Source organism: Dendrobates tinctorius, unplaced genomic scaffold (assembly GCF_039654945.1).
Source record: "Dendrobates tinctorius isolate UK_male_01 unplaced genomic scaffold, ASM3965494v1 ptg000387l, whole genome shotgun sequence".
Classification (NCBI taxonomy): domain Eukaryota; kingdom Metazoa; phylum Chordata; class Amphibia; order Anura; family Dendrobatidae; genus Dendrobates; species Dendrobates tinctorius.
Genome location: NW_027362053.1, coordinates 227,969 through 243,721, shown reverse-complemented (window position 1 = coordinate 243,721; position 15,753 = coordinate 227,969). Strand labels below are relative to the sequence as shown.

General features: G+C 43.8%; 1 protein-coding gene across 9 annotated transcripts in view; it reads right to left on the bottom strand.

Moving 5' to 3' along the window:
• Positions 1 to 15,753, bottom strand: part of KDM2A (lysine demethylase 2A) — a 240,164-nt gene that overhangs the window by 31,502 nt on the left and 192,909 nt on the right. For 4 of the 9 annotated variants that reach the window (XM_073563333.1, XM_073563331.1, XM_073563334.1 and 1 more), the window contains 4 exons: positions 15,333 to 15,413; positions 14,415 to 14,462; positions 11,552 to 12,126; positions 2,274 to 2,437 (listed from right to left, as the gene is read on the bottom strand). In XM_073563333.1, the coding sequence (XP_073419434.1) occupies positions 2,274 to 2,437; positions 11,552 to 12,126; positions 14,415 to 14,462; positions 15,333 to 15,413 (868 nt within the window). The remainder of the gene's footprint in view (positions 1 to 2,273; positions 2,438 to 11,551; positions 12,127 to 14,414; positions 14,463 to 15,332; positions 15,414 to 15,753) is intronic. The other 5 variants (XM_073563336.1, XM_073563338.1, XM_073563337.1 and 2 more) reach the window with 3 other exon arrangements.

Below are 15,753 nucleotides of genomic sequence, written 5' to 3'. Positions count from 1 at the left end.
AGTCATGTGCGTATTACATGTATTTTAGTACATTATCACTGTGGAAATCCACTAAAAACACATGCATTTAATATCTGCAGATTTTCCTCATCTCATTCAAGTCTATGAAGAAAATCCACATACAAAATATTTACCACAAAAGAAATTGGCATGTGGCAGATTACAAGCACGCACTGCAGGTCAGTTTCTGCAACGTAGGAAAAGCACAGTGGGCATGAGGCTTCTACCCACCCACTTGTCTGCAACTCCAAGATGCAGCGTCTTTTACACTATGAAAATATGCGCCAAATACTCATGGTAGGAACTTTGCCTTATCTCCTTTTAAACTTTGAAGCAAGTGCAAATGATAAAAATCCCAAACCAATCCCCACCATGAAAGTAAGTACAGGGCAGCAACTGTAATAAAATGTATGCAGGTTCATTGGCTTAGTCATTTATGGAATATCCACAGGATGCAGAGAACAGAGGTCTGCTGCTCACCTGTTTATCTCCCACAGAAGTGACTGTCATGCATCAGGCCTCTAAATTTATGCCCTGCTTGTAAATCCAGAGGTGAGACTTCCATCTTCCAGAAATGTAGGATATACAGTGCCTACAAGTAGTATTCAACCCCCTGCAGATTTAGCAGGTTTGATAAGATGCAAATAAGTTAGAGCCTTCAAACTTCACACAAGAGCAGGATTTATTAACAGGTGCATAAATCTTACAAACCAAAAAGTTATGTTGCTCAGTTAAATTTTAATAAATTTTAAACATACAAGTGTGGGTCAATTATTATTCAACCCCTAGGTTTAATATTTTGTGGAATAACCCTTGTTTGCAATTACAGCTAATAATCGTCTTTTATAAGACCTGATCAGGCCGGCACAGGTCTCTGGAGTTATCTTGACCCACTCCTCCATGCAGATCTTCTCCAAGTTATCTAGGTTCTTTGGGTGTCTCATGTGGACTTTAATCTTGAGCTCCTTCCACAAGTTTTCAATTGGGTTAAGGTCAGGAGACTGACTAGGCCACTCCAACACCTTGATTTTTTGCCTCTTGAACCAGGCCTTGGTTTTCTTGGCTGTGTGCTTTGGGTCGTTGTCTTGTTGGAAGATGAAATGACAACCCATCTTAAGATCCTTGATGGAGGAGCGGAGGTTCTTGGCCAAAATCTCCAGGTAGGCCGCGCTATTCATCTTCCCATGGATGGGGACCAGATGGCCAGGCCCCTTGGCTGAGAAACAGCCCCACAGCATGATGCTGCCACCACCATGCTTGACTGTAGGGATGGTATTCTTGGGGTCATATGCAGTGCCATCCAGTCTCCAAACGTCACGTGTGTGGTTGGCACCAAAGATCTCGATCTTGGTCTCATCAGACCAGAGAACCTTGAACCAGTCTGTCTCAGAGTCCTCCAAGTGATCATGAGCAAACTGTAGACGAGCCTTGACATGACGCTTTGAAAGTAAAGGTACCTTACGGGCTCGTCTGGAACGGAGACCATTGCGGTGGAGTACGTTACTTATGGTATTGACTGAAACCAATGTCCCCACTGCCATGAGATCTTCCCGGAGCTCCTTACTTGTTGTCCTTGGGTTAGCCTTGACTCTTCGGACAAGCCTGGCCTCGGCACGGGAGGAAACTTTCAAAGGCTGTCCAGGCCGTGGAAGGCTAACAGTAGTTCCATAAGCCTTCCACTTCCGGATGATGCTCCCAACAGTGGAGACAGGTAGGCCCAACTCCTTGGAAAGGGTTTTGTACCCCTTGCCAGCCTTGTGACCCTCCACGATCTTGTCTCTGATGGCCTTGGAATGCTCCTTTGTCTTTCCCATGTTGACCATGTATGAGTGCTGTTCACAAGTTTGGGGAGGGTCTTAAATAGTCAGAAAATGCTGGAAAAAGAGATAATTAATCCAAACATGTGAAGCTCATTGTTCTTTGTGCCTGAAATACTTCTTAATACTTTAGGGGAACCAAACAGAATTCTGGTGGTTTTAGGGGTTGAATAATAAATGACCCTCTGAATAAACTTTTCACAATTTAAAAAAAAATTAAACAAAGAAATAACATTTTTTTTTGCTGCAGTGCATTTCACACTTCCAGGCTGATCTACAGTCCAAATGTCACAATGCCAAGTTAATTCCGAATGTGTAAACCTGCTAAATCTGCAGGGGGTTGAATACTACTTGTAGGCACTGTATACCATGAATATGAAATACATGTCTCAGCTAAGAGTACCACTTAAAAGCAAAATTAACAAAACCACTATTTGATGATAAACTAGAACTCACCTGGTAGCCTGTTCACTAGCCACGTCAGCTGCTTCTTTGATACATTTGTCCAACTAAGGTCAAGCTGTACAGGCTGCCTTTTTATGATACCACTAAGTGCCTGCGGCATGAGCGACTTGCAGCGGCTCATATCAATCCTGGACCAAAGGCGTTTATCACAACCCCTACAAAAAGCAAAAAAGCTTTCATCAGTAAATGTTATATGTAAAAATAAGATGCCAGCATTTGCCCACGTCCTGAACCTTTGCTAAAGAAAGATGTCTGTGAAACACTATTTCAGACGGTCAATACGGAAACATAAAACACCAATAAGACAGTGCCATTATTACAATGCAAAAGCAATAGAATACGAGTCATTAATTAGCAATATCTTTTCCGTTTCCGGCTACAGACAGGTCACATTATTCCATTTTCTAAAGTTACGATTTGAAATAATGAAGCCAGCTTTATTTATCAAACCAATGTTTGTGTCATGGTGATAGCTAGATGGGTACAGCTTTGAGATAGGGGGGTGAAAGATGTTGGTCAACTGGAAAAGTGTTGCACACAACTTACCTCCCCTAGTTTTCTCATTGAGTTTTTTCTGAAAGCCATCTTTTTCCAGAGGCATAGATTAATTTTTCATTATCACCATTTTAATGTACATATAATTTATTTAGAGTTTTGTTGGCGATACTAGAATTTATTTTTTTTTTATCCAACACTGTTTAATATTTATTATAATGTGTACGACTAATCTACCAGTCAATATTATAAATGACAATTTAAAAAAATTATTTTTAGGAGAAAAAAAAAAATCCCTTTTTTGGTGGTCATCTTCACTGGTGTTTTTTTTTTTGGGTGAACACAAGTGATCACTTTTCATTTTATTTTTTCTTCATCCTTTTACAGAAAAGCAGCAACTTTTATAAAAAAAATATTAAGTATCATTCACATTACACTTTTTCTGTAAATTGATCCTACTTTTGAACAATAAAATGTTTGTTTTCAATTCATGCTTTGTGTTAAAATGTGTAGCTATTAGCACCATTTTGTAATACCCAGAACTTTTGATAATTTTTTTGTGAGGTGTGGCGAACAAAAACAGCAAGTCTCGTTATCGGAGGCCCAGAGATTATCGCAGGTGTATCTAATACATAGGAAATATAAAACGCCTGCGTTCTTGCACAAAATCACGATAAGGAGTGACTCGTGCTGCCCCCGATGTAGCCTACCTGATACACACCTTATGCATATGTTCTGGGAGTGTCCTTGGCTTGGCCGGTTCTGGAATAATGTTCTGAATACGTTGGCAAAGAGTTTATGGTACAAGATTGTTCCCTGATCCAAAGGTCTGTGTGCTAGGTATTATACCGGATATTCCTGTGGAAGACCCGCTGGCGCTCGGTATGGCTAGAATTCTATATATAGCACGGAAAACTATTGCCTTGCACTGGAAGCAATCTGCACCCCCGACGGTGGAGGAGTTTATTAATAGAGTCAATAGTTCTATAAGGCTGGAAAAAGGAGTGTATAAAAGCTATCGGAATTTTGATAAAATCTGGAGCCCCTGGCTTAACACCCCGGGTTTGCCACCCCAAATTTTGCTGCTGGAGAATCTGTTCCCTATGCTTCGTTAATTATGGTACCCCTTATTCCCTCTTGGTTCCATATGGTCTCTTGCTTTATGAATAGGTTTCATGAATATGTCTATTGCTCATTTTGTACTATGTGCCTGACTGTTCATAGTTCTATGCTGTACAAGTCTTATCTTGTTTCATCTTGTCCCCCTTAAGAATTGTTTTTGTTTTAAGAGGTATGTCTCAAATCTGTATGTGAAAACTCTGTGTGCCTTGACTCAACTTTTTAAGTTAAAACTGTTTAATAAAGATTATCTGATTTAAAAAAAACAGCAAGTCTGACTTTTCTTTCCATATTTTTCTTTTACAGCATATAAATGTGCAAAATGGTGAAATAGGGTTCTAGAACATGGTGTTACCAAATAGTCCAAGATCATACTTCTAATTCACATCAATATTTGTAAGCCAAAAATGGGAGTGGAACAAAGAGGGAAAATGTATAGTGAAAAATACATGCTAAACGTTTGCATTTTTGACCCTCTTTTGGCTATGACTTACAAATACTGTTGTAAATTACTGATAAATGAACTGTATGTTCATTCATGGCGTTTGAGCGGAAAAGAATCTGCTCTTTACACTACCATCAAAAGCCAAGATTTCAGAAATCTCATGCGTGGAGCTTTTTTGCAGCTTTCTTAGCATGCTTTTACTGCATTTTTTTTGCTGCAGATTACATGATTTGTCTACAGTACATGTTTAGTGAAGTTAGCTTTATTCACCAGAAAACAGAGGAAAACCTGTTTGTAGTACTTTTGCACTTTCTCGCTGCGGTTTATGGGTGAAAAAAAAAAAACAATGATGTCCCCCACTGAGCACATCTGGGACAAGAGCATTCAGCAAAGCAGAGCAATAATTTTTTTTTAGTTGAAGTGGCTGTATGAGTTTTTTTTTTTTATATATTTTTAGGGATGCATTGTATCGGTCAGTGGCACCATTTTGGAATATATATATAATTTACTACCTAACTTTTATTAACTCTTTATGGGGAGAGAAAGAAAACCCCCAGCAATTATGCTGTAGTTTTTCTTTACATTTTAAATTTGAATGCAATTCACGTGCTGCATAGTGCTTCCTTCTGCGGGTCAGTCTGATATGGACAGTAAAGGTATGTAATAATTTATCTTTGGTTAGATTTGATCATAGCCAGGTATGTTGATCTCTGAAATGCTGTGGTATTTCAGAGAAAAACATACTTTTATTCACCCTCCTTTTTTATTTTTTTGTGTTGCCATATTCTGAGAGCCTTATGTTCTATAACTTCCCATCAATGAAGCTTGTGTGACTTTTTTTTTTTGAGTGACCTGATGTACTTTTTAATGATGAACGATGGTGATGCATGCTCGTGTCCTAATCGAGTATTTTCGGCGTGCTGGAAAAATATGCTCATGATGGCACGTCTGCATGTCTCGCGGCTGTTCGACAGCTGCAATATGTGCATGGATTGCCTAACAGTCAAGCAGACGTGCCATCATGAGCATATTTTTCCAGCACGCCGAAAATACTCGATTAGGACACGAGCGTGCTCGGATAACACCTTAGCGGACTGAGTGCGCTCGCTCATCACTAGTTGTTTTCTATTATACTATTTTCTGATACATACGACTTTTTGATCACAGTTTTATACCTGCACCCATTTACAGCATTTACCTTGTGAGATAAATAATAATGTGCAATAGTATTAGTTGTTACGGATGCCACAATACCACGTGTGTAGTTTAAGTGAGGAAGCGTAATTGAGATTAAAATTCACAGCATTTTGCAGTACTAGCATACTGAATGAAAATTCTGAAAATCTCATGCACATGTCATTTATTTTTTTCCCCCAAAACTTATTTTGAGCCCTGTTGAGTTTTTCCCAAGATGCAGCATGCATCGTTCAGCATTTTTGCTGCGCTTTTCACATATTCAAATCAAAGAGTAAAAAGGTAGGGGGCACAGCTGAAGAACATATAACGTCAGAGATTAAATAAACAGGGGTGCTGCATAATGCACGGAAAGAAACATGGAATAATTAGAGAAAAAGATCCATGCACAAAAGAGTGCACACCCATGAACAAAAGATGGATTTTTGGTTCTTACCGTAAAATCTCTTTCTTGGAGCCTTCATTGGGGGACACAGAATACCATGGGTGTATGCTGCTGCTGCTAGGAGGCTGACACTATGCAAAACAAGAAAATTAGCTCCTCCCCGGCAGTATACACCCACCGACAGGCACTAGGCACCTCAGTTGGTGAAAAAGCAGTAGGAGAAGCAACGGAACACTCTAAACATATGTACCAACCCAACAGGGGACTCAAAGACCCAACACGTTACAATTTAAAACAGGGAGGGTGCTGTGTCCCTCAATGAAGGCTCCAAGAAAGAGATTTTACGGTAAGAACCAAAAATCCATCTTTCTTTATCGCCTTATTGGGGGACACAGAATACCATGGGACGTTCCAAAGCAGTCCCGAGGGTGGGAAGAGCAATAAGGAACGAAAGAACAGGAAGGGCTTAGGTCGGCCGATGCACCACCGCCGCCTGCAGAACCTTCCTACCAACAACTGCATCAGACGAGGCCTGGGTATGAACCCTGTAGAACCTCGCAAAAGTGTGTAAAGACGACCAGGTCGCGGCCCTGCAAAGTTGCAGAGCCGAAGCCTGGTGTCGAACGGCCCACGAAGCTGCCACAGCCCGGGTGGAGTGAGCTCTCACTCCCGGAGGAGGCAGTTTGTCCTGAAGTTGGTATGCTTCCTGAATGGTAGAACGAATCCAGCGAGCGATCGTGGATTTGGATGCCGGAAGCCCTTTCCTCCGACCTTCAGAAATGACAAGCAATGAATCGGATTGACGAAGAGAAGCGGTCCTAGCGAGGTAGACACGCAAGGCTCTAACAACATCCAGCTTGTGGAGTGACTTCTCAAGAGGGTGAGAAGGAGCCTGACAAAAAGATGGAAGAACGATATCCTCGTTGATGTGAAAGGAGGAAACCACCTTTGGCAGAAAAGAAGGAACGGGCCTGAGGACGACTTTATCCTGATGGAGCACCAGATAAGGAGAACGGCATGACAAGGCCGCTAACTCAGAAACTCTTCTGATGGATGTAATAGCGATCAAAAAGGTTACCTTCCATGAAAGAAGTGACAAAGGAATGTCCTGGATGGGCTCAAACGGCGCCTTTTGGAGAGCGCCAAGAACGAGATTGAGATCCCACGGTTCTATTGGTGAATGATGAGGAGGAGCCACATGAGCGACTCCTTGGAGGAACGTCTTAACCTGCGGTAAGGAAGCGAGCTCTCTTTGAAAGAGGATAGACAAGGCAGAAACCTGGCCCTTCAGGGTACTGAGAGACAGACCCGAATCTAAGCCAGACTGGAGAAAACCCAGTATGGACGGAATGGAAAAGGCCATTGGAAAAACTTCTTTATCGTCGCACCAACGGAAAAAAAGCCTTCCAACACCTGTGGTAAATGCGGGAAGAAGCTGGCATCCTGGCTTTGATCATCGTCTGAATCACTTGGCTGGACAAACCTGATTCTCTTAGACTACGAAGAGATTTGAGTAGAACCCTGAAAACCGTTCGTCTGAGGGAACGGGAACAATCACTCCGGCGGAAAGAAGGGAAGAGACGGCCTGAAAGAATCCTGGAATGTGGGACCGTTGTCTTGGAGATCGCGACAGGAAAAAACGCCTGCCTGGCGGGGACGAAAATTCGATCTTGTAACCGGATGCGATGATTTCCCTGACCCAAGCGTCGTCGACAACCGACAGCCAAGCGTCCACGAAAAAGGAAAGTCTGCCTCCCACCCTGGAAACACTTCCAGGTGAGGGTGCCCCGTCACTTGGAAGCAAACCTACCGGAACGGGCACCTGACGACCTGGAGTATTGTCCTCTAGATCTCCATCGGGGAGCGGGCTTGTAAGAAGGTTTCTTCTGCTCACGCTCCCTGGAAGTGGACGGACGCTCTTGCTGGGCCGATCTCTCTGTGGACGAGAACGGACGAAAGGGCCTAAAGGGCCGAAAACCCTTTCTATTAAAAAAACGTCGTGGTCGAGACTGGGGGAGTGAAGTACTTTTTCCCCCGTGGCATCCGAAATTATTTGATCCAGCTTGGCCCCAAAGAGTCGAGAACCATGAAAGGGCAGATTGGTGAGCGACTTCTTAGAGGTGGTATCCGTATTCCAAGATTTTAACCAAAGAACTCGGCGTACAGCCACTATATTGCTGTTAGCCCTTGCTACGCACCCGGCCGCATCTAAGGAGGCGGCTAAGAGGTATTTACCTGCATGATTAATCTGATCTGCTAGGTCTGCCAGCTCATCCTTGGGAGCTGCTGCTAAGATGCCCCTGCGAAGAATTTTTGCCCAAGCCGAAATGACTGTAGCCACCCAGGAGGAGGCGAAAATAGGGCAGAGGGAAGCGCCGGAGGCCTCAAAAATAGACTTTGCCAAAGATTCTAGCTGCCTGTCTGTTGGGTCCTTAAGCGATGCCCCGTGAGGAAGGGACAGAACCGTCTTAGAGGCTATGCGAGAAACGGGAGGGTCCACCTCAGGGGCTTTGGTCCATTTTGAAAGCAAATCAGCCTCAAATAGGTACAGGACATCCAGATACCTGCGGCCCGAAAAGCGTTGCTCGGGGTGCTCCCAATGTTTGGCTAGAGTCGTATCAAACTCCTGGTGGTTTGGGAAAGTCTTGGGTGGCGGCCTAGATCGTTTAAATGGTATAGAACATTCCTGAGTAATGGGCCTGTCCTGCTTAATCTCCAGGGTTTGGAAGATAGCTGAAAGAAGACTATCGACCATATTTCGAGTCTTAGACATGTCGTCTGCTTCTGAGCTAGACCCTGATTGTCGATCGTCGTCTGACCTAAGGTCATCCTCAGAAAGAGAAGAACACCTGGGTGAAGCAGCTGGGCCTAACGAACTGGAGGACGAGCCCGATAGGAGACGCTTCCTAGAAATCCTACTCGGCCTGTCACTCTGAAGGTCGCGGTCAGGAGCAGACGACTCACCTTGAGAGGTGGTCGGCGCAGCGGTGGCTGTAGAAAGCTGAGGCAAACGTTCTAGGACCTGGACCAGGGACTGAGAGACTTTGGTCAGATCGGAAACCGACTGGGACATAGCCACGGCCCAGTCTGGGAGAGAGGACGTACCCTCATAACGGGGATCTGTGTGCTCCTGAGAGGCCGACATAGCCGAAGGACTGCAGGACGGGCAGAAAGGAGATGGCTGACCCGAAGCCCACTTCTTTTTACAGCGCGCACAGGCGTAATGAATAGCGGTGGGCCTGAACAAGAGTACCCCTGCAGGGTTGGGCATAAGGAAAAGACTGCGCTGAATGGCCTGCGAAAATTGGGGAATAACTGTTGGAGGAGGGCTAATATTTTTGCACGGAGCAGAGCCTACCTAGTTCCGGCGAGCAGCAGAAATGCTGAAGTGTCCCCCAAGCTGCGCAGAAAGCCAGGACCGAACAACCAGGAAATGTCCGATGAGGTAGGCGGGGGGCGGAGCTTAGCGGCTGAGCCGCAATTGGATTTGACCCCAGCAGAAGTGACGAGGAGCCCTGTGATGGGCTAAAAACGGCGCGAGAACAGCGCGCTCAGAGAGAGAGGAGGCGCTCTGAAAGCGGGGCCGAAAGCTAAAGTGAAAGTACAAAAAGCCGGCACTGCAGCCCCGTGAAGAATAGACCTGAATGTAGATACTGTGCGCAGACGCTGTGGAACAAAAAACCTGCCCAGCTGTGAGGACAGGGATAGAAAACCCTGTACTAAGCACTTGGGATCTAAGGAGAGCCGTGTGGCTGATGAGAGCGGCGCCCGTCAGGCAGGGGGGGAGGGCGGGAAATTTAAAAATGAGCTGTGTTGTTCCTCCATCGATGAGCCTCAGGAGATGCTGCGGGCTGAAGGGGTCATACAGGGACTTACCTGCTGTCCCTGAAGAGAGTGATCACAGGGGCCCCACAAGGGAAGTGGCAAGCCGCTTTCCTCTGTACCCGCATCCTGCAGAAGACGGCGTGAACCTCTTGATGACGAGGAGAATCCTGCGACCGCAGTCTTCCTCTCAGCCCTGTCCCGAGAGAGGGGTGAGGAGGAGGATTTTTGGCAAGGACCAGCCACCTGTCCACATCCCATAGCACCAAGAGGTGATATGGAAACAGTCCTGCCAGCGTACTGAGAGGTGCGATGTGGGATCAGCCACACTGTTCACTCAGCCGCCTGATATGGGAAAGCAGGGTGAACTTCCACCCTGTTTCCCGACTTGAATCTGCAAAAGAAAAGACAAAAAAATTAAAAAGTTCCACTAGAACACCTAAAAGAAAGAAAGGTTAATTGCAGATCTGGGAAGATCCCGGTCCGCCTCCTACAGACACTAAGCACAAACTGAGGTGCCTAGTGCCTGTCGGTGGGTGTATACTGCCGGGGAGGAGCTAATTTTCTTGTTTTGCATAGTGTCAGCCTCCTAGCAGCAGCAGCATACACCCATGGTATTCTGTGTCCCCCAATAAGGCGATAAAGAAAATATGTATAGACCATGATACGCAAGAAAGTGTATAAACAATTTTTATTAGTAGACAAAACAAACCACAATATAATCAATTAAAAAGACAAAACACATCACATAGGTCCCATAAAGCAGCAATATAGCACACCACAATATAATATAATATGGGTGAAACAAGAATTCCCAAGAAAAAGTAGTATATATATGAATCCCGAATGCTTGCAGAAATGGTGCCAATCTGGGCGTCCCAGAAGGCAAAAAAAGAGAGACAGAGCCCTGTATGAGATCAGAGTATTTGCATGAGATACCTGGAAAGATGATGCCCCTATGAAAAGGGAGTACCCTCTAAAATGAAAATAACCTGCATAGAAGACAGCACCAAGGTAAGGCTTAGGGCTAAAATAGCCAGCAAGTCACCAACTAGGAGAGCACATGTCAGCAGCGATACGCGTGGGGCTCACCACATCACCTTTGGTCCCGGGACCACTGTCCCATTTGCCTTGCTATCCCCGACACCCTGACATGTGGTCTCCTGGTTGGTGACTTGCTGGCTATTTTAGCCCTAAGCCTTACCTTGGTGCTTTCTTCTATGCAGGTTATTTTCACTTTAGGGGGTACTCCCATTTCATAGGGGCACCATCTTTACAGGTATCTCATGCAAATACTCTGATCTCATACAGGGCTCTGGTCTCTCTTTTTTTGCCTTCTGGGACGCCCAGATTGGCACCATTTCTGCAAGTATTCATATATATACTACTTTGTCTTGGGGATTCTTGTTTCACCCATATTATATTAGATTGTGGTGTGCTATATTGCTGCTTTATGGGACCTACGTGACGTGTTTCTTCTTTTTAATTGATTTTATTGTGGTTTGTTTTGTAGCTTTAGATCCCGCCTCATGGCATGGTCAGGCCTTCAGCTGCCAACAGCACCACAAACTCCCATGGATCATTTTGCAGGGGTGCCAATGGGCTGAGAGAGGGAATGATGCACTCTTTTACAGCTGAGTATATTAGTCCATCTCCTGCAGCTGATCGCCCAGGTACAAAAGCTGTACCGTGTAATCAGCTTGATGTATATAGTCATCATGGAGCTAAAAGTGACATGCCCATGCCTGACATAGCCATTGTATAGTGTATTTGGGGTTAATGACAGGTCATACATTGTAACACACTCACCATTTGTACCAGGCCTTGCAAACTCTCATACAGATACATAGCTCTTTCCGTGTTAGGTACTGGAAGACTGACAGCCACACATCTTTCTGCATGGACAGGTCATCTTTACGCTGCCCTGGTATCAGTCCATTCTCAGCTTCATCATCCTCTTCCTCATCCTCATCTTCTTCATCCTCTTCGGGTGGCTGAGGAAGAGGTGGGCGAATGTGATGCCTGGGATTTGGTGTAATGGCTTGCAGTTTTGGGACAATAGAAGAGGAACTGAGTTCTTTTGGGGGTCGCTGGAGGGTGACAGTGAGGTAGGAGCTCCGGTGCCAGGCACGGTCAGCCTCTGAGTGTTCTCGGCCGGTGGGGTGGTTTTCTTTTTCACGGGTTAGCTGTCGTCTTTTGGCCCTATCTTCCCTGCTTGCGTGGGATGCCTGTGGGGTGGTTGCTGGCGGTGTTGGAGGACCAGAAGATGGGGAAGGAGGCAGGAGGAGAAGGGGTGGTGATGGGGGACTCTGACCCAAAGGAGGCCTTAAAACTTTGGCTGATAAGTGGGAGTCCTGATCACAGTTGTCCACAGCCTTTCGTTTCTAAGTAAAAGAAGGGAGAATAAAAGGATAATTACCAAAGTACACCAGCAGTATATAACTTATATGGTATCAAAGAGGCAGAGAGACTTTACTCATGAGAATTAGACCAATACACAGTTCAAAAATTGGATTACAATTTAACAGGTTGTCCACTACTTTAGCACTGATAACCTTAGAATATGTAATCAATATCTGATTAGTCAGGGTCTGACCACCGGCATTCCCACTGATCAGCTGTTATCGGTGTCAGCCAGAGGTCCTCACTTGCAGAGCTGGCAGTTTTCTGATGGTTGCCGCCACAGGGTACTGCACATCCACCTCCTTTTGATTTGAATAGGAGGTGGATGTGCAGTACGTGACCTCAGATACTATCAGAAGACGGCCAGCTCCGCAAGTAAGTACTTCTGGGGGACGGCTGATTGGCGGAGGTGCTGGGTGTCAGACTCCGATTAGACATGATGACCTATCCTAAGGATAGATTACCAATGCTAAAGTAGTGGACAACCTCTTTAAAATGTTAGTATCTTACAGGTTTACAAGAAATTTTTATAAAAATATGGATAACTAAAAAACATGAAATTCCTGTAAATAGGGGAAGAGGTCATCTTGGCCACAAAGTACAAGTGACTGCATTCAATGCCTCAATAGTTATGCCTAGATGTGTCAGTCTGCAAGTTCTTCTACAAGGAGAAAGACTTGTAGGAACTTTACAAGGAAACCAAAATCCACGATTGTAATGAGGAAATAAAAGCAGAGCTTAAACAAGAAAAATATAAACGTTTTTAATGCAAGATAGGAGAAAATTTTTTTTTAGGATATATGGAAATGGGTTTAGTACATTTTCCATTTCTTAGATTTTTAACCCCTTACTGCTGCAGCTGGGGCAATGCATGTGTGATATCAGGTGATAGCGAGGTTACAGGAATGGGTTTGAAGGCTCAGATGAGAGCCTTCAAAAGCAAAAGCACGCCACATATCATGAGATTAAAGTGACCTATCATTTTGTCAAACTTCCGACACATCAGAAACTTTGATTGGTGGGAGACCCAGTACGGAGACCCTCACTGACTGCTAAAATAAAGGGGCAGATGCGCTTGTCTGAGTGGTGGGACCATTAGTTTCTGTGCAACTCTGCTCAGAAAGAAGCTTGTGTGGATTGTTAACCTTCTATGGATATACACACATCTCAAAAAACCACTGAGGTACACAGGTGGGCACTACGCAGTTGTAACAGTGCACAATACACAGTATAAAGACCAACATGTAGCAAACAAAAAAAAAAGCTAAAGTACGATAATCAAATATATGTAAAAATATATATTAGTTTTCATATACTGGATAGTTTAAAACACGATAGTAGAAAAGTGAGGGCCTGTAGTTAAAATAACATTAGTAGTATATGGCAAATTACTGAAAAATCAAAGGAAAACTTGAAATCTCAAAAGGAAGAAACAGTTTTTTGCGTGTTGAAATTTGCAAAAGAATGGGGTATGGTGTGACAGCGCAGCGACACTTCTGCATAGAAAATGCATTTTGCATTGGGTGAAGCAAATCAAAATCACTGGGTGTTTATGTCATGGGGAATGTCTGGGCAGCCCAAAGGCTTTAGAAAATGCTGAACAGCATTTGAGTTGAACTGGCTGACTATTATGGAACTAGAGGTGCCGCTGACCGTGGTATGATGAATGAAATTCTTCCAAAACTCCGGATAGGCAGAGGCAATAATTCACTAATGTTGTGCTGGTGTGCACAATCACCAGCTCTATTGCCCTGCAACTATAATATGTGGGGCTTCATCAAGGACTTCGTGCATCTGAACGACCCAAGACAATGCATCACAAACAGTGGAGTCCACATCCATCGACATTCTAGCAAGCGTCTGGACAGAGCTAGACTACCGCCTAGACATCTGCCATGTCATCAATGGACATCACGTTGAACATCTGTATAGACAGAACGTGTATAGTATGTCTATTCAGGTTAACACAAAATTTATTAAGTTCTATTGTTATGATTACAGAGGTGATCATTTTGCCCCATCCTTTTTGTATCTTTGACTACTGAAATTGGGCATGCCTTTGCTTTAAAGTGCACATATGCTGATCTCTCAGCAAATATATCCCAGCTGAGCGGTTCGGCACCTTCATTTTAGCAAAAATGCCAGTATAAAACTTGTGAAAAATTGAACGTGTGGATATGACAATGTGTGTGTTTGTGTGTGTCATTTAGAACAAATGAACCGAATATAAAAAATAAAGTTCTAACTCTACACTTCATAGATATCCCACCTTAGAACTTACATTGTGCAGCAAGACTTTTTCCTGATCTGTGCTCACCTACAAAAACAAAATAGAAAATGTATGCATAAACAAGGAATTCCTGGCCAAAACACAAATCAGTGAAACGGTTCAGGTTCATTATAGCACAAAAGTTAAAAACAGAAAAGGTCTTCGTAAAAGCAACAAGATCAAGTTGAGAGATGAGAAAATTGCAGTAATGACATGATATGATTTGATTTGCAAGCTGGAGGTAGCAATATTGCACACAAATGTACATGTACAAAGAAATCAGTCACACAGCAATCATTTAAACCAAAGTACTGCTCTCTGTTATCAGCCGTTCTAAATCAGACAATTTTCAATGGGATTATAGAACAAGAAGCCTAATGTGAATGGGGGGGTATACTTGTCTATACACATCTTTACAGCTTGTGAGGATATAAGTCATTGCATACACCATTACTAGGTCATCTAGTTAATTGGGGTTAGTGTTTTTTAAGCTGAAACACTCAGGATTGGATCACTTTTTAACGGAGCAGCAACCAGGTAATAGATAAAGGGTTGATCAATCAAGACTGATGCTTTGCATGCCAGTCTTTATGACCGCTGGATAAAGAAGCGTGCAGCTGCCATTCTCCACCACAAGAAGCATACTCAGTCGGCACTTCTGTAAATTATGATGAATTTCTCAGGAGTGGCCTGTGTTACACCACGGAATTTACCGGAGAAGCAACACCTACTTTCAAAAAGTAAGCGGAGCTGTCCAGGACTGGGTTTAAAACATGAATTGTCACAAAGTTTTTGCGTAATCAAAAGTTGTGCAAAAGATTTGTGACATCTCAAACAATTTTATGACAGAATTCTGGCATAAACTGTTTGATGAATCGGCCCCAAAGTATTTTAGGAAGTAGAGGTCAGTCCGCTCACCGTGTGCTTCCTCTGTTCGTTACATTTGGGGCATTCCCAGTAGTTGGGAAGCTCGTCACTCAGCAAGCCTTCACCGTCCATCTACGATACAGGACACAAAAGGTTAAAGCACAGGATTCTTAGCCTGTTACTTCTAAATGATTAAAAATATGTTTAATTCCTTAGCAATTTTGGATTTTAAACACTACTTAGAATTTAAGTGTTATTTTATTTAAACTGATATACCCAACTTATAATTTTATAATTTGGACTTGCAAGGAATTGTCTATTCTGCTTCTATTTCACCGGGTGAACCTACAGGAGGATGCAGCCACGGCAGCCTATAGTGTCATGGACAGAGCGGTCAACAGATCAGGCCACTGGCTCTCTCCATTGAAATAACACCGGTGCCAACTCTGTGGTCTGTAATAAGACACCTGCT